This window comes from Cyprinodon tularosa, unplaced genomic scaffold, assembly GCF_016077235.1.
Source record: "Cyprinodon tularosa strain WSP-4 unplaced genomic scaffold, ASM1607723v1 ctg210, whole genome shotgun sequence".
Lineage (NCBI taxonomy): Eukaryota > Metazoa > Chordata > Actinopteri > Cyprinodontiformes > Cyprinodontidae > Cyprinodon > Cyprinodon tularosa.
Window position 1 is genome coordinate 1,095,118 of NW_024038779.1, and position 19,132 is coordinate 1,114,249.

Here is a 19,132-nt window from a genome sequence, read left to right on the forward strand (position 1 = left end):
TTGAGTTGTTTTATTTTTGTCAATAAATCAGTTTATTTTGAATTGAAGATTTTGTGAATTTACTCCATACGTGTGTAGAGTTTACTGTGTGACCATGATTTGAGCTCTGATCACATTTCCATTTATTGTCCTAAAAAACAGCCTGTTGGGTGTGTGTTAACAGAATAACATATGACAGTCTGAAAGGTTTTGAAATAGGTAGTTTTATAAGTTACAAAAGTATTAGATGACCAATTTGAATGATACATTTCTCTAAATTTGCCTTAGCATAAAATAGTAACTTTGACAGATTTTGGTTCTCTGTGTCACTAATTTGATGAAATGAGGAAATCTTCATAAATGATTTTGAACAAATGTTATGTCTCCAGTGGCTTTTCTAGATTTCTCCTTTTGATTTAGCAGTAGAACTGTTTAGTTTATATTTACAGATACCTGTAATAAAAAAAAAAAAGGTTACAGCAACACGCTTTCAGGCAAGCATTAAAACCAGCCTTTTTGGACCAGAATAAAGCCGGACTCCTAAACAGGATAATATTCCCAAAGAATGTTTCAGGAAATGAGCTCTATAATCATCCTGACTGTAAAACTCCTTTGTGCCTGTGTTTTATTTTTTTCTTTTAGACAAACAGTCCAAAGGCATTTGCAGGGAACAAACAAATGATGTCCATCCAGGCAGAGATCTGGAAGTTTAAGAGCTAAAACTGCCTACTTAGAGGAAAGTGCTGCCAGATCCATGAACCATCACATCCAGATGGCTATACAGTTAATGAGGAAAGAAACTGGCCTGCTGGTGAAGGACAGTAATAACCTGGACCATTAGCGTATATATGTTTTACCAATACATTTTTCCCCTCATGACCTCTTTGCTTTCGCTCATCTTCAGCAAAACCATATAAGCACTTTGTGTCAGAGGTGCATAAATAACAGAATTTCTACAGATACAATGAAAACAAAGTTCAAATGTTAGAGCCAGAATCTAGTCCTCTAGTGATGTGCGGACAGTTTCTTTTTAAATGACTTTGCATTTTTGACCTTCAGTCTGTATACTTCACTGGTGATCATGTTTGTTACGCCGTTGTGACATAAAACATAATGAAAAATCTCCATGGTGCAGGCATTTAGCTGGTATTTTATGGTATTCACTTAAGGTTAGATGATGGTTAGGGAATGAGTGGAGAGGAGGGAAATATCTATGGTATGTCAGCATTAGTGTGCGTTTGTACATGCCTGCCTTTCTGTGTATCAGCATTCTTCTCCAGGTACCTCAGTTATGACTCTGACCTTTAAGCTAAATGAAGATTATTTTGTTTACACTTCTGAGTCTTATAAAAAAAAAAATCCCCCTGTCAACAGCAGCAGGGACTAAAATCAAATGTTTGCTTCTGTTATCTATAACTATTTCTTTCTCTGGCGGCTGCATCCAAACAGCAGATTTGGGCTCAATAACATAAGGGTGATACGTTAACATATCTCTAAAATGATGCACTTTTCTTCCAGTATTAAATTAAAGAATGGACAATACATCACCTGACACACAACTGTCAATTCAAATGATTAAAAAAGACAATGTTCCAAAGCAAAACACTGATGCACTCTTGAACCCTTTTGATTGAAATTCAGCAATCCCTCTTTCTGAGTTCACACATACTCTCCTTTATAGCGATTCAAATCAATTAGAGATAAAGTTCAAAAGTGCCAGTAGTGTTTTATAGACATCTGGTGATTTTCATCTTTAAGCTAAAACTATAGTATACATAGGTTAGAGTTTAAAATATTTGGCAATTGATTATAAATATTTCTGCCAAAGGACAACAGGAAAGTGACTGATGGTCAGTTTTAACCCAAAACCTTTGGATGTTTGATGAATGCAAAACATATTTATTTGGCATTACTGTGAAATAAAATCTTAATGAAAGAGATTTTTGGAATGTCCTAGTCAAAGCTCATCCCTAAATTAGGGTCACCTGAAGACAGCTGTGAAAGTAAAATGGAAAGTTACAGTTACAGTACACATCATAGGTGCATGTCCACCAAAATCAATGTATATATTTGGTACAGGAGCCTAAAAATCATATATTGTGAGTTTTGGCTTTTTTTTCTTTCCTTTTTTTTATTGTATGCACCTACGATGACAATTTCAGACCTCCCCATGATTTCTGAGCAGGAGAACGTGAAAAATACCCAGGTGTTCAAATACTTATTTTCCTCACTGCATATAAGTGAATACAGTCTTTAATTAGATAAAATGCTCACACAATTTATTGGATTTTGACATATAATGGTCTGAAATTTGATCCCATTCAGTACCAATAATGGACCAGGGCCAGTGATCATAGCTATTCTGAACTATTAAGATCAAAATCATTACACTTTAGTTCAGATCTTTATTGATATAATCTTATTAACAATATTATGAAATAATTTAAAACAACTTATATATATAAAATGTTTATCAGTAGATTTATGTATGCACTGTGTATTTTAACTGCACCTCAAGAGACTGAGGCTTCTGAAAGCTAAAAACTGAATTTCTCCACAATGATCATCTACAGTACACAGAAACAGTTTTAATATGAAGGATTCAATCATTTGGGAAGGAACCAAAATAGCATTGAAACGCCTCTAGAAAGGGTTACTCTGAACCATGTGTGAGGTATAGCGTAGATTAACTACTTTTTCCCCTTTAGTGTCAGACTTTTTACAGCTATATTTCTCTTTAGGCCTAGAACTCACTCATTACTCTTTATTTGTCTGTTCCCTGCTTTCACCAATTTCTATTTTCTATCTCCCTCCTGAGTTTGCCAGCCTGTCTGTGGCGGTGCGCTTCAGTAAGCTTTGACAGATCCTACTGGGTTTCCCGCTTTAACATACAGCGTCTTCATATGGTAATCCTTTTCTAAAGGCCACACAAACAAGCTCATGCTCACAAACATTACTCTTATTCACTTGTCATCCTGTCTAAATAGAGGCAAACGCTTCCTTTGGTCTGGCAGCCTCCTGCATCTGTTCCTTTCTGCCCTGTTTTCTCTAACAAAGGCAAAAGACTCAATGATGGACAGCTACTCCCGCACATTTTGAGAAGAGGAATGGAAAATTAAAGGCTGGTGGGCGCCTGCAAGGTTGTTTTTAGCAAAAATATAAAACAGATGCTACTTAAAGAAGAACAATGCATTGATTTGCAAATTCTAAGACCACCGTCTTATTCCCCGTTGGAAATATGGCTCCGAAATGGTGAAAGCTATTCAGACAAGATCTCTAAAGGATTGAATTCTGCTTATAATGAATTTCTCATTATAATTGGGTTAATCAAAAAGTTTTCGAGCTTGCATTAGTCATTTATTGAGCCTATGGAGACCAAACAGAGATTATTATGTACTCCACTCAAGCATCCTTGTGTATTCCATCATTTTTGTTTTTGTTTCTCAAATCTCATAAAAATAAATCTGTTTTTCTCCTGCAGAAATCTCACTGCACTTTGCTGCAGCTTCTCAGAGTAATACTACATTGTTCACATTAAAATTGCATATGCTAGTGTGCACGGTCCATTCATATCTCTTTAAAACAAAAAGAAAAAATGAATAAAGATGGAGTTGGAGGGAGGAGAGGGAAGGGCTCTTTAGTTGGAGGGAAAACTCTTTACAACAGTGCTGACAGAAACAGAACAACTTCAGCCCATGAGGATGTTCAAAAACATTCAAATACTTGTGGGATCCTTAAGAGTTCTGTGTTATGCAGCTGCTTGTAACCTTCAGCCCAGCTCCAACTGTTCCCCACTATTCAGCAAAGTCTCAGAGCAGCAGTTTAAAGGTTTATCTGGACATTTACCATCTACTGTAACTGCTCTTTATATACTTTGTACAATGACTTGTTAAATATTCATACCTTCTTAACTTTACAAAATTTGGTATATTCAACTTTTTTCTTTTTCAACCTAAAGCTTCAAATATATTACAACACAAAATGGTGCATACTTAAGCAGTGTAAATAAAAGCATTGTTGTTTTTTTTTTAATTATTTTTCAAAAATAAAAACTGTGGGCTGCAGGTTGTTGTGTAAAGCTTTAGATTCTGTGGAAATCTGCAGCATCTTCAGGGTCTGCAGGCTTTTTTAATAAGTGCTTTCCTTCTGGTGATGCTTGTTGACTGTTTGTATTTGGTTATTTCTATGTCATAGTTTTGTAATGGAATAATCACTGCTGGGTGAAATGATAAAAGCTGTCATTATGACCTAAACCTGCTATCCCTGACCAGTGTGGTGCTTGTGATTGCTCAATAACATAAACCTCTGAGGTCTTCAGTTGTAAATTGTAAAAAGGTGGACAAAGGTGTCACATTTAAGAGGCATGTTATGAATTCCTTTTTAATCTGTAACACATTTTATAAAAGAATTTATCGTTTTCCTCTAAAAAAATAAGCTGGATTTTCTGTTTTTAAACATGACAAACTGTAGAAAAAATACAGAAAGATTTTCAACTCTCTATTATTGCTTACATTTCAATACACACACATGCAAATGTTTTTTTTTCTTTTGGAGACCAACCTTGTGGAAGCTGCCATGGAAGATTTTCTTGATGTCTGGTCCTTCAAATGTAACAGTCTGGAAGTCTCCTCTGTAGTCGTGGTTGAAGAATGTCAGCGTCTTCCCAGAGCCTGTTGGCAGGCAGGTAGAGTGGTTATGGGATGAGGTTAGAGAAGGTTAAACTTTGCAGACATTTGGATTCAAGTTGTGATGCTGTATTAAGAAAACAAGCAATTTAAGTGTTACTTTTTTGCATTTCACTTTTATTCACATCAAAATGTTACAAGCAAAATGACTAGTGTGCATCCTGGAAGACATCTTTTTTTAATGCAATAATCTGATTGTGAGCCTTGAGTTCAATTCAAGTTACATGTATAAGGATATTTAGTCCTATTTAAGAGGAGTAAATAAAATAATTCCACTTAACCCCTCTTAAATATAATTATTTTAAAACAAAGCAGGGCCCTTATGTGTCTCCAGCTTTGTTTCTGAAATTTGAAAACTCTATATTTAGTTGAAAGAAAGGAGGAGAACAAAAGGAAAAACAATAAAGCAGAAAAACTTTAAAGGACTTAAACTTACTGTCGAGGATTAGTCCCACGATCGGCTCATTGCCTTTGTTGAGGATCTCCCACAAAGCAAAGGGTTCCTGCGGGGTCTCAGGGAGCAAACGGAGCATCATAGAAACGGTGTAGTCTGAAGGCAAACCTTCAGGGTGAAGGTACCTGAGGAGGAGACACACAGCAGGCTTAGCTGTGCCTCAGGTTCTCTTTTATAAATGTCTTTAGCAGCATGTCAGGTGCTGCAGACAGACTGAGCAGCATCTGCCACCTATTCATGATTACAAAGCCTATCTCGTTTTTAAGAAGTTACTTTAAGAAAAATGTTTTTAATATCACCCACAGACCTTTTGTTACTGACAAAAAGAGCAATCACGCAACAGGACAATACAACTAGATCCCATTGAAAGCATAAACAAAAGAAACACAGATCCTGCAGTGATATCAACATTAAAAAACTAAAACATTAAAGAATCTGAAAGAAGCCAATTAATATATCTTAATTACCTTTACTACTTTAAGTATTTTTAAATTTTCAGGAATGAAGGTAGTGGATAAATGCTCCCTTGGGACTGGCATCAAAATCTTTTTATTTGTCTTTATGAATGTAGTGTCTCTTGATGCTGAAGTAAGAGTTATGCTTTAAATCTTAGAAAATATTAAAAATACTTATTGAGTGGATTTAGAATGTTCTAAAATCTGATGTGGATAGTTAATAATAGCCAAAAGTATCCAAAGGGAAAAACTATTTCAGTGTTACCGCCACAAGAAATACAAATAAAACAGAAGTTGTAATTGATGTATGGCTGCAACTTTTCTTTTCACACTTTACTGATCTATGTGCTGCTGCATGGGGAAGGGCAGATATACCACCTTAAGGCTTATAGCCATGAGAAGGATGTGTTCCCTTTCGCTTTCTGCCACTTTACTGTCCATAAAGCTGTCATATTAGGGCCATTGCTGCTACTAAAATAAACATGATGCAATACCAATGTGTTTGTCTAAAATGTTGCAAAAATGTTTTAAATATTGCTTTGAGTGTAATGGAGCCGAGGCGGAAATTCAACTGAAGAAACTCTGTTTTTTCACACATCCACCTGTGTCACAGCCAATCGGCTTTGAACCACTCCTCCACGAAAGCCAATTGGCATCCAAAGCTCATCTTAAAAGGCCTCCGATATGCACCTGTCTGCTCCTGTGCGCATGCGGTCGTTGCGCTATTTGATTTTATTCAGATGACCCCGTTTCAACCCACCTCCAGCCCCTCCTCCACCATCGTAGCTAAAACTTCATTAGAGTGTCATTCCTCCCGGACTCTTACTGCGTTCCCTGTCTCTCTTAACCGGTCCGGCAGAAGACCACCATGTTGAGCCTGGTTCTGCCAGAGGTTTCTTCCCAACGGGAAGTTTTTCCTCTCCACTGTTGCTTCATGCTTGCTTATCATGGACAGGTTCTCTCAACCTGTGTTATCCAACTGGACTTCCATTTTCCAGGTCCCTGAGTTAAGCTCTAGTATCAGCTCACGCAATCAACTAGATCTCCCCATAAAGCTCAGCTGACCGTCTCACTAACCAGCAGTCTACAGACTGACCAACTTCATCTATCTCCACTCCACCACCAGTTTCAGGCCTTGGGGGGAAACACTCCTGTTCTTCACTCTTGTTCATGCATATCCATCAAAATTAAGCGCCATGTTTCCTGCAGAGATCTGAGCGCCAAAGGCAAAGTAATTGTATCAATACATTTCTCCTAATGATGAAATAAAAAAATCTAAAAATTTTATTCATCTTTAACTTGCCAGTATGATACAAAAAAACAACACAGATTTATCTAAAGTAAAGAAACTGTTGTGCACTCTGGTTAGAATGTTTTTTTCCTGTAATGTCCGGTGTTTTATGTATGTCAAACTTAACATTTACAGAGTCAGCTGGGGTTTTATTAGACAATAAAAAATAGCTCACAAAAACTTTCGATTTTACTCCATTAAGAGCTTCTGTGTTTCTAAAAGAAAGTATGTCCCAAGGAGAACAACTGATGTTTGTTCTGAAAGCTCCCACAAGCAATGGTCACTTTTAGCTTTGAGTGTTAAGAACGTTTTTGGGCAAACTAAAGAAGTAATTTGATTTACAAAATGTTTAGCAAGTTTGGAAGTGAAACTGGAAGCATGATTAAGAGATGTAATTTTACAGTGTGTAGTTGGTGTCTCAATGAGGACATGTTTTTGCTCACTTGGTGGGCTGTGACACCAGAGCATCGCGGTGCAACCTGTAGCAGGGGTAGCTGTTAAATGAACCAGGCTCCATAGAAACTCCAGGTATGGTGCTGTACTCCTTCTCTACCAGGCCAAACTTCTCCATCATTTTAAAACCTGAAGCAGAATCATTAGAGTCATGGTTAACCCCTAAAATGATTACCTTCATCATCATCATCATCATCATCATCATCATCAAACCGCTAAACTTAAGCAACATTATTGCTGTCATTGTTCATTTTCTGCAGAAGGACCTTTGTCAGTCTGCAAAAATATTAATAACTTTCCCAAGTTTCTTACCCGCCAGTGTATTGCCACTCATCAGAACAGATGGACAAGCTGAAAGACAGGGAGAGTTTATCATTTCTATGACTAATCTGAAACTAAACAACTTTTAAATTAACTCAAGAAATGCTGTGATTCTCATGTGCGCTGATTCTGTCTGTGTTTTAAAAAAAAAAGTGAGTTGGTCCTACTTACTGGCAGTGGCGGCCTCACAGACAAAGGTGATAAGCTGCTCTTCTATTTTCTTCACAGCGTCCAAATCATCCACGAAAAAGACGTGCCTGTCACTAGGTTTACTGGCAATATTCACCAGCTCTCCATAGTCTGCATCCGCAAATCCAATTGCAAAGATTATGTAGCCTAAAAAAGGGGTGAAACAGAACATTTTCAGACAAGCTTGGGGTAAATGACTTAAATTAAAAATTACTTCCTTAATTTAGCACTGTAGAACTGAGGAGTACGCCTATAGTCTAGGCGTTTTAAACCAGATTTTTGAAGTGTTCGTCAAAACTAAAAGGATGCCCCAGAAGTCAGAATTGCCACGATGAAATTCAGGGGATCTCCCAGGTTGAATATTCAAATAAAACTTACTCAAAGTTGCAAAAATGGCTACATTTTGACTCTTTATAAGTAGCATTTCATTAATTCACTGTCATCCAGTGTTGTTCAATTTAAACTATTCAATATTTCTTTTGGTGTTTAAACACATCAGTGGGAGAAAATAAATTCTTAGCTTTTATTATTAATAATAGTTGCCTGTTGTAAAGCTTTAATCAAATACGGCTGCTATTAGGGATGCACGATATTGGGATTTTGGCCGATATCCGATATGCCGATATTTTAAAACTCATGTAGCCGATAACCGATATCGATACCGATGTTAAAGCTGGACAAAAATAAGTAGTCATTGAAAATAGCAGTTTTGTTATCCATTTCTGACACTTTGAAATATAATATACTCAAATATATTGTCATATGCTGATATCAAATTGATTTTTAAAAATGCGGTATCGATCTATTTTACTTTCAAAACCTCGTGAAATTTCATCGTTCTGTTACAAACTCTTGTGATATTTGCAAATTCTTGTGAGATTTTGTTAGTAAAATAGATCGATACCGCGTCAATACATCAACATATAAAAATATGGCAAAATTTCGTGAATTTCGGGAGATTTCGTAGCATAACGATGACATATAGCAATATTTCATTAGTAAAAGAGATTGATATGGTGTTTTTAAATGGCAATATATCAGCATATGAAGATATTGGGATATTTTAATGTATCTTTAGAAGATTTTAAGTCTGTAAAAAAGAAGTTTTTGAGGAAGAAGAAGAAGTAGTATTTTTTTTTTTTAGACTTTAGAAACTCAGAAGCTGATCAAATATCGGGTTAAATATCGGTGGGGTGGCCGATGTCCGATATTCAGTTTTAAGGCCGATACCGATAGGGGGCCGATTATATCGCGCATCCCTAGCTGCTATGCATTACTATGCAACTGAAGTTGCAGGTGTTTTTTGTATTTATAAACACTTCAGATGGTTTTGAATCTTTTAAAACGGTTCATTATTACAATATAATTAACAATGAGGAAAATAACCATATGAAAACTCTGATATTTTGCAGGTTCACCCACTTAGAAACCATGGAGAGATCTAAAATTGTTACTGTAGGTGCATGTCCACTATGAGAGACATAATCTAAAAAAAAAAAAGAAAATATCCAGAAATCAAATCGTTTTTTTTTTACTATTTATTTGTATGATACAGCTGCAAATAAGTATCTGAAAACCTGTCTATCAGCTAGAATTCTGACTTTCAAAGACCTGCTAGTCAGCCTTCAAAATGTCCACCTCCACTCCATTTATTATCCTAAATTAGATGCACCTGTTCGAGGTCATTAGTTGCATAAAGACACCTGTCCATCTCATATAATCAGTAAGAATCCAACTACTAACATAGCCAAGACCAAAGTACCATCCAAAGACACTAGAGACAATATTTTAAACCTTCACAGGGCTGGAAATGGCTGCAGGGAAATTACCAAGCAGCTTGGTGAAAAAAGGTCCACTGTTGGAGCAATCATTAGAAAATGGAAGAATCTTAACATGACAATCTCCCTCGGAGTGGGGCTCAAAGCAAGATCTCACCTCGAAATCAGCCCTGAAATACAGGAGCTGGTCAATGACCTGAAAAGAGCTGGGACCACCGTTTCCAAGGTTACTGTTGGTAATACACTAAGACATCATGGTTTGAAATCATGCATGGCTTGAAAAGTTCCCCTGCTTAAACCAGCACAAGTCAAGGTCCTTCTTAAGTTTGTTAATGGCCATTTGGATGATTCAGAGGAGTCGTTGGAGAAGGTCATGAGGTCAGATAAGACTAATATGGAACTTTATGATCATAATTCCACTATCTGTGTTTGGAGGAAGAAGAATGATGAGTATCATCCCAACAACACCATTCCTACTGAGGCACGGGGTGGTAGCATAATTTTTGGGGGTGTTTTTCTTCACATGGGACAGGGCAACGGCGCTGTATTGAGAGGATGACCAGGGCCCTGTATTGTGAGATTTTGGGGAACAAACACCCTCTCTCAGTTAGAACATTAAAGATGGGTCCGGCCTGGGTCTTCCAACTTGACAATAACCAGGATAACCAAGGAGTGGCTCTGGAAGAAGCATCATAGTTCTGGCGTGGCCTAGCCAGTCTCAAGACCTAAACCCAATAGAGAATCTTTGGAGGGAGCCTAGAAACCTTACTGATCTATAAAAGATCTGTGTGGAGGAGCGGGCCACAATCCCACCTGCAATGTGTGCAAACCTGATGAAAATCTACAGAAAAAACATTTTACCTCTGGAATTGCAAACAAAGGCTACGGTACCAACTGACAACATTGATTTTTTTCAGGTGTTCAAATAGTTATTTGCAGCTTTATCATACAAATAAATAGTTAAAAAAATGATATATTTTGATTTCTGGATTTAAAAAAAAAGAATATGTCTGTCACAGTAGACATGCTTCTACGATGACATTTTCAGGCCCCTGAATGTTGAAAAACATCTAATCTCATTAGTTTTACGACTTTCAACTACATCACAATCAACACAGGTTTTAAATTAGTCCAGCTCCAACTTCTAACATCAAACTTAGCAATATTTGCAAGTCAGAAATCCAGTGAATCATACTAGCAGCAAACAAGTAAATATAAACTTTTATTCATCTCATGTGCTTGACAACCAAAAGATTTATAGAACTATGTATTCCAATAAAGGTTTTAGGCAGTATTACAGTCTAAATCAGGGTCCCTCAATTCTGGTCCTCAAGGTCAGATTGTCCCGCACCATTTAGATAGGTTTGTACATCAACCTGAGTAAAAAATATATTTTTAGCGGATTCTGGAGAACTTGACTGCCCAATGAGGAGGTTTTTCAGCAACTGATTCAGGTGTGGAAGCAGAGACACCTCTAGAATGTGCAGGACACCAGATCTTGAGGACTGGAATAGCATTTTCACATTTCTGAAATGTTGAAAATCCAGCTCTAGTCAGCAGAGTTTAGCTCTCCAAAGTGCAAGACTGGGGTGTAACTTGACAAGACAGATATCATGGTATGGTCAAGAATTTTACACTCAGTTAAACAACACACATACCCTCCATTTGCATCTCCTTTGACACTTTGTTGACATCATCTTGTGAACGACCATCAGTCAGAACTACCAGAACCTTGGGAACACCCCTCCTCGCTCCTGCATCTGAGGTGAAGATGGATTCCTTCACATGTTTAATGGCTCGACCTAAGAAAAATAAAAGCAATTCAGATGTATAAAAACAAAAAACAACAAAATCCACCTTAGCCTCATCAATGAGCCTTATGACACCTATACTCTTAACGGGTTATCAGTCATTTCCAGTAAATGTCTGACTCACAGCTTCGTGCAGCTCATGGGCTGTAAAACCTACATTACCTACAAAACCTACAACATTAAAAGGCTGTTTCATTACTCTGACGATTACTGTATGTTCTGGTTCCCTTGCAAAAAACTCCCTTCATCAGAACCAGCCTCCTCATGGAATTACGTCTTTTAAATTCAACCCACATCAAAAGCCTATTTATGAATCTACAGATAGAATTGGCTTCCTTTGGTTAAGTATTATTGCTGCTTGATTATCCGTAAACTTCCTCAACTAACAGTTTAATGATTTTATTGTCATAATCGATGTGCGGTGAAACTTTTGGAGAAAAACACTGCAAAATATCAGCTAGCAAATTACTATATAACTGTACAGCTATTAATCTGAAAAAAGTATTGATAAAAATCTAAAAAATAACACCCTAAAAGACAGAAATGTTTCCACTTCGTAAAAAAATAAAAATAAAACAATTGTTTGGCCAACCCCAACAATGGAACCACAGAGGAAAATCCTCTCTGATTAAGAGTACATTAGTACAAATGTATTTATTTATTTTTGTATTGGCATTAATAACACACAATACTGAAGGTTACAAATTGTTAAAACCTCACAAAATTGCCTCTACCTTTAAAGCTGACTTGGAGACTGACAAATTAGACTAACATAGACAAGTCATGCTGTAGACTTTAGCAAAAGTTGGCAGTGGACTGATCACCTGCTAATAAAGCTTATCGTTCAATATCAAATGTCTAGACAGGCCATGTCTCTGCATACTGCTCTGTGAATTTAATAAATCCTTACTTGAACGTGGATAGGCTTTGGCCTCACCACAGCACAGCTTTAGATATGGTAGCTTTTTACACTGTGTAGAAAGGAAGCATTGCCCTGACAGCTCGTTTTTCCCCATTAAGATAATAAACTAAGAGGTATCAATATCGAGCAAGTAAACAGTTAAATTTACACACAAGATGTTTTATAATCCAGAGCAAAATAATCATTATGTGCATTATCTTTTACATCAGCAGGTCGTATGGGATCTGCGTTAATGCTTATGCAAATAGACCTACAGTCTGAATGACTTGTTCAGATCAGGTGATAATTAAACTCAAAATGTTGCATACAGTCGACAATCACTAATTAATTGATCAATACTGTAAAGCTTTTTGTTATGGCTCCATCATCAAACCTCAAACTAAAGTTTCTGATGATATCATAACTTTCTTTATTTGTCATGAATCTGTCAGTGATAACAAATGACAAACTGTCAGCCTGTGAAATGTAGTGATGTCAGACATCTGGGTGCGGTACATCTGTTTCTACACTCTGATTGTGACGAGCATGACTAGAAATACAGCAGCTAGAGAAGGATGAAGTGACACACAAGACAGCACATGGAAGGAGGGGGGGTAGAAAGAGCAGGGGATTGGTGGATGGAGATTAAGACAGATTAAGACAGGGTTCTTATGAAACAGCAAACATTGAAGCTAATATATTATTGCACTTTTCAAGTAAGTTTATGTTCAAGCATTGCTTGTCAAAATGCAATCCAATTTCGAAAGAGTGTTTGAGGACAAACAGGATTTTCTGCGTTTTTCAGCTTTGATCCTGCTGCCTAGGAAGTGTAATACCATTATTAGAAACATAATTATTCAAATAATGTCGTTTTCATATAAAAAACACATAAGCCTGTTGAAAACTAAGAAGGATTCAAGTCATACACAAAGTAATACATAGCCGTGATAAAGATCTAATGATAATGGTCTCACAGTTTAATGCTGACCAACAAAGTGCACTTTGAAAAATCCCAAAAAACCAAACAGTTGGGTTGATCTTGCTGTTATCAAACCAGCATTTAACTACAGGGTCAACGATTGTGACCCAATGTGATGGGGTAAGGCTAGATGGGCTTATTGTTTTTAACCCCTTAACACCCATTGTTGCAGATATGCAAGAAACCCTTTGTATTAAGTACACAGCCAAAAAAGGCAATCCCTCAGTGCCAGTTATTCAACATTTATGGTGGACCTGAGAACCTTGGCAAGCTTTTTCCATCACTTGATAATGGTGTGTTTCACTGACCATTATATATGTTGTCACAAATTTGTAATATACCTTAATTTGTACTTAGTTTTAAAATAAATAGAGAGTGTAAACATTTCCATTTGGCAACTACTTAAAGGCAAAAGACTTATATATATATATATTTTTTTTTTTTTTGATTCTTCAATTTGTATATGTATTTTACGGAGTCTATGGTGTAACAGAGGACTTTAAACACTTTGAACTAATGTCCTAACTAAAACACAACTTTGTGAAATTATCGTCTTTATTCAGCAATATTACATAATGGTACTGTTTATTTTCCTTTTTAAAAGATTTAATTTCAGTGAAGTCTGATGGTTATGTATGGCACTAATATTATACACTAATATTATACACTTATACACTAAAGGAAAAAGGACAGATTTTATCTTGATAATGTTGTGACAATGTTCAAATATATCAAGCATTAAACTCCCTTTTGTTGCTACACTTTCACGTTGGCAACATTGTTTTATTACCTCAAAATAGAAGGTGTGATCTGAATCTTACTACACTAGATTACTACACCATGTTGGGTAATTGTACTTCCTGCGGTGGGGCTGTTAGCTTTTTAAAAGCAAAATCAAATGAAAAACCATTTAGGTAGCAACTTAGTTAATGCATTTTAAATTAATTTGTTAGCACCTAAAACACAGCAACTCTTGTAAAAAGATCCAAAACAAATGCGAAATCAAAAACTTTATCCTAGTTTAAGCAAGGTATATTTGTATAAAGGTAAAAAAAAAAAAGCAAGCAAATGCTTAAAAACAATAACCTTAAAATTGTTTTGTGTATGTGGTTTTAGTCCCTTTACTCTGATATGCTTAAGTAATATCCGCTGTGAGCAACTGACTTCATAAGTCACTAAATATTTTAATAAAGCCAACTAATTCATTAATCTAATATCAGAATAAATGCAGTTCAGTCATGTGAAGGCCTCACAGGTTTGAACACCAAGGAACACTGCAGAAGGGTCAGGAAGAAACTTGTGAGCAAGGTAAGGTTATAAAACAATATCACAAGCTTTAAGTATTTGATTAATCTCTATTTAACCCAGCATGGTACAAAAATAAACTTTCCAAACTATGGCCTATTATCTAAACTGACAGGCTGAAGAGTCGGAGAATGAAGGAAGGGGGTCATGGGAAATGTGCAGGAGTTGCTGCAAGGAGCTGCCAATAGAATCTGAGGGGAAATTCTGCTGGCAGAAGAAAAAGAAAAAAAGCGATTTTTGAAAAGCTAAACCAAGTCCAACTATGGCTGAAGCAGCATGATGCTGTGCATTCCTCAGCAGGGACAGGACAGCTTTGAGTTGTTAGGAAAATTGATAAAGGTTAAACAGAGAAACTCGGGATCCAAAAAAGATTCTGCAAATGACTTAAAACTGGGAGGTTTTATGTCAAAGAGCTCCAACTTAAAATGAATGAATGTTTTCTTTTTTTGTATGTATCAATATTTCACAACTGCCTAGCCAAAATCCAGACCTCAATTTGGTCAAATCTACATGGGAACAATTCAACACTTATCTTAGAATGTTTTTCCAAGTAATCTGGCTAAGCTTGGGAAAATATTTTCCAAAAAATGGGAAAAAATGTCAAACTTTTTGTCAACTGGACCTGACATCTCCCCCCAAAAAGATTTGTCATTTAAACAGTAATAGAAAACAGGTTCTGGTTGTGACAAAATGTATTTAAAGGTAAAGGTGTACGAATGCTTTACTAGTTAACATAAATCCATAATGAAAACAAATAAAAAGCAGTTCGTGGATTTACCATAATATTAACTATAACAAATATTATTGCAGGCAGCATTTTAACAGAATTTGAAACCCTACATCTTTTTACAGTTATTCTAAAACACATAGTATATTTACATATCTTTAAAACAAAGCAGCTGTAAGTTTTGTTGATAATAAATGCCACCTTTTTTTTTTCTTTGTGGTAAGCATAAAGATAAAGACTTCCTCATTTAACCATGTAATGCAAAATGTATCATATTTGATAGATACGGTTTCTGAAATGTTTTGCGTCTGACACCTTTTGCATAATTTAATGGTAAAAGCTTTGCTCAAAATCCTATTGTACAAAATCAGATATACCTGATAACAGAGGGCAGAAGACTACACAAAAAATAATCTTGACTTATTGCATAGTAATAAATTATTAATATCAAAAATGTTTTTCTGTTTTTTCTTTTTACATATTTTGTTAAAAGGCCAAATAAGGACTTCAAACCAAAATAAAGTAATTTTCTGTTTTGTTTTATTCTTGGATCTGGCTTTAAAGGGTTAAACATTCAACTCCTGTAAAGGTGAGAGACAAAGAGAAATAGGCAGATAGTCAGATCTTGCATCTGTGAGCATTAGTTGATCCTCATGAGAGCTTACTGCCTCTGTTTCTGACGATGAAATATCATGGTTCATTTTCTGCTTTTCCATAAGACGCATGCATTTTGTTTGGATAATGTCATGTCAGCTATAATACTCGCTTCATCTCCTTCTGTTAAGCTGTGAGCAAATAGAGATGATATTTGTGGAGACCTGCGAACAAAACAAAAAGGATGAAGAAAGCAAAGTGAGAGAGGCAGGAGGAGAGAGAAGAAGGTGGGCCAGTATTAATTTGCAAAATGGTCGCTCACAGACTCTAGATGAATGAAAGGGCTGCTGACAACATTTCCAATAAAAACAGAGACCTGTTGAATTACTGACAACGATCTGGTGTGTTTAACGGAGGAAACTTTCATACTGCTTATTGTGCCTCCTGACTCTGTATTAGAAATGTGTTCTCCCTGCAGTAAGTGAAAGTTTGGCTATAGACTGAATATATTTAGCTGAATAGATTTAACAGGCTTTTTTGGCAGCGCCGGGATGAAAAAAACATCCGGCTTGACAACCTATCTTGCAGATGTTTACAAAGTACCACAATCAAATAAATAAATACTAATAAAAATGTCATATATGTTTTCCTACATAAAAAAACAGAGAAATAAATTTTTTCAAGGCATTAAATAAAAAATAAGTTAAGTTAAAAATAAGTTAAAAATAGTTTATTACTCAAAATTCTGCTTAACTGCTTCATATTTCCTTTTCTAGCCTATCAGGCAATAAAACTATTCCTACATCTTGCCAAACAGAGTCTAAAATCTGATTGATGCACAACAGTCATCTGCTGACCAATCAGCTTATCTGAAGCCCTATTAGCCCCGCCTCTCAATAGCTAAAATAATTCCAAAAGTGCTGCAACAATATGAAAACATACATTAAAATAAATGGTTATAAATACTCTATTGACTGATACTGAAAATATATTATAACTAGTTTTTAACACTTCATTAAATATTGAAGAAGTCATCATCAAATTTATGCTTAAGCCATTTTTATTTTGCAACATCTATTTATTGATTGTGTCTTCAATTACATCTAATGGCGTTGTCACACCTTGACGATTTAGCCAGCTTATGCCGATGTCCCAGAATCTCCTAAAAAGCTGGCATACGCTGAATTTACTATGTATTTTTTATTTTAGGCGTATACATAGAGTATTCATAACGAGTCCAGAACTTATGTCCAATGAAAATGTATCTTATGCATAACGCACAGCAGCGTTGTGCCCATGAAATGTCACAAACCAGTGTCCTGAGGGGGACAGCAATGCGCCCGGAGGCGACCGGTCTACATAAAAAGCACAAGAAGTAGTTTTCTCTAAACTTCGTAGTTGCGGTACTAACCTAGCCAAAAAAAAAAAGAAGGAAGGAAACAAAGAAAGAAGGTTTGCAGACGCAGTATATTAAGCATCATTCTGCTAGGAAGTTTGTTGGTCGTGGGTTTGAACGCAAGGAGGATCCATCAAATTCACAGATGATACAGGATGGATAAGCTGGAAACAACGCTTTATGTGTTACTTACAATTAACGAATGTCAACGATCACAAAACTTACCTGTAACTTATGGCCCACATATGATCATACGCTGGAAAACGTCAAGAAATGTGCTTAAAATTTCTTAACGTACTTGCCGTATGTTGACATGTATCAGTGTGCTCATAACTTATACAAAACTTACCCATAACTTATCCACTTTACGTCAGCGTTTCTGACAAATTCTTTGTACACTGGGCTTTAGCTGGCTAAATTGTCAAGGTGTGATAGCGCCATAAACGATCAGATAGATCAATATGTACTCAGTGATATTCATGTTTGACTCATGGGCCTTTTGCGCCTGATATGAAAGGTTTTAAACAAGTCAACATGTTTAATATAAATCAAAACTAAAAGCTGATATGAAGTTGAAGGCATGTCAGCATGCAAGATTGAAACACAATGAAAAGAGGCATTCAAAAGGTAAAGATTTCTCCAATGCATGAACATTTCACAACATGGAGAACCAAGGTTTGGAAATGAAGCCTGATTAACTTGAGAGATTCTGGATATCTTAGAGATTCTTTTCTTAAAAATAAGTCATTTCAGTTAGTCAGACAGTATTTCTTTCCAGAGATGTAAATAGATCCTTCCCACTGCATTATGAAAACACTCATTGAAAAGAAAAGTTAGTTTAAAAAGACATTGTGGAAATATTAGGCTTAGAGCTTTTACTCCCAGGATCAATATTTAGGACCATCTAAGGACTCTAAGCTGTCTAAATATAAATCTGTTTTATGAGGGGAAAGTGCTGTCTGCAATACTGCTATGGGATTTCTATCAGACATCTGAGGTAAATTTAGACTGAGGTAAGAAGAAGAAATAATTGCGAGTTACTTTGAAAATGAAACCGTCAGCCCAGTAATCAAGGTAAAGCCATTCTCTAACCTGTCTTGGTGTTCCCCCCCTTGTATCTGATCTTCTGGATGGCTTCCAGCAGGGCTTCTTTGTTGCTGTGAGAACTCAGCAGAAATTCTGTCCGTGCATCATCACTGAACTGAGCAACGGCCACCTGAGGAGAATTGGACATGGAAAATAAGTTCAGAGGACAGTAAAAAAAATATGATTTCAGCATTAACTTCCTATCCATCTGTGCCTATCATGTCTAAAATCCTGCAATAAAGAAATTGATTTCTCAGAAAACAACTGTCCAGCTGATTCACATTAGAACCAAACTATCATCACTTCAGAGAAGATTCAACATTGGTCAGCACAGGTTTGGTTCAGAAAACTTCAAAACAAGAAATAAGTCAGATTACTTAAGTTAGGCTTTATAAAGACACACATTTGCTGTTGAGTCTAAGCTACTTACGTAATATCTATTTCAGTTTCATTTGAAATGTTCAGACAAATCAAAAAATCCATAATTTATCATTGGACTGTATAGCATACAGATTTCTACGGAAGATGATTAGGGCCACTGGGAAAAAAAACAACTGATTTTTAAATTTTATTTCAGTATAAAATAAGAAATATAATCTAATCTAAAATAAATATAATCTCAGAATTCTGACTTTAATCACTGAATTCTGACAGCTAACAAATATGTTAGCCTCAAGCCGTAGCTATGTCTGTTTTGAAGACTAAACTAGCCCTTGTGTGTTACTCAC

The 19,132-nt window shown here is 36.1% G+C and overlaps 1 protein-coding gene across 1 annotated transcript in view; it reads right to left on the minus strand.

Moving 5' to 3' along the window:
- LOC119783753 (collagen alpha-1(XIV) chain-like) overlaps positions 1-19,132 on the minus strand; it is a gene marked incomplete at its 5' end in the record, with an annotated part of 135,895 nt that overhangs the window by 15,329 nt on the left and 101,434 nt on the right. The window contains 7 exons of the mRNA XM_038285402.1: positions 4,540-4,649; positions 5,101-5,243; positions 7,308-7,446; positions 7,630-7,668; positions 7,810-7,974; positions 11,264-11,407; positions 18,411-18,534. Of these exons, the coding sequence (XP_038141330.1) occupies positions 4,540-4,649; positions 5,101-5,243; positions 7,308-7,446; positions 7,630-7,668; positions 7,810-7,974; positions 11,264-11,407; positions 18,411-18,534 (864 nt within the window). The remainder of the gene's footprint in view (positions 1-4,539; positions 4,650-5,100; positions 5,244-7,307; positions 7,447-7,629; positions 7,669-7,809; positions 7,975-11,263; positions 11,408-18,410; positions 18,535-19,132) is intronic.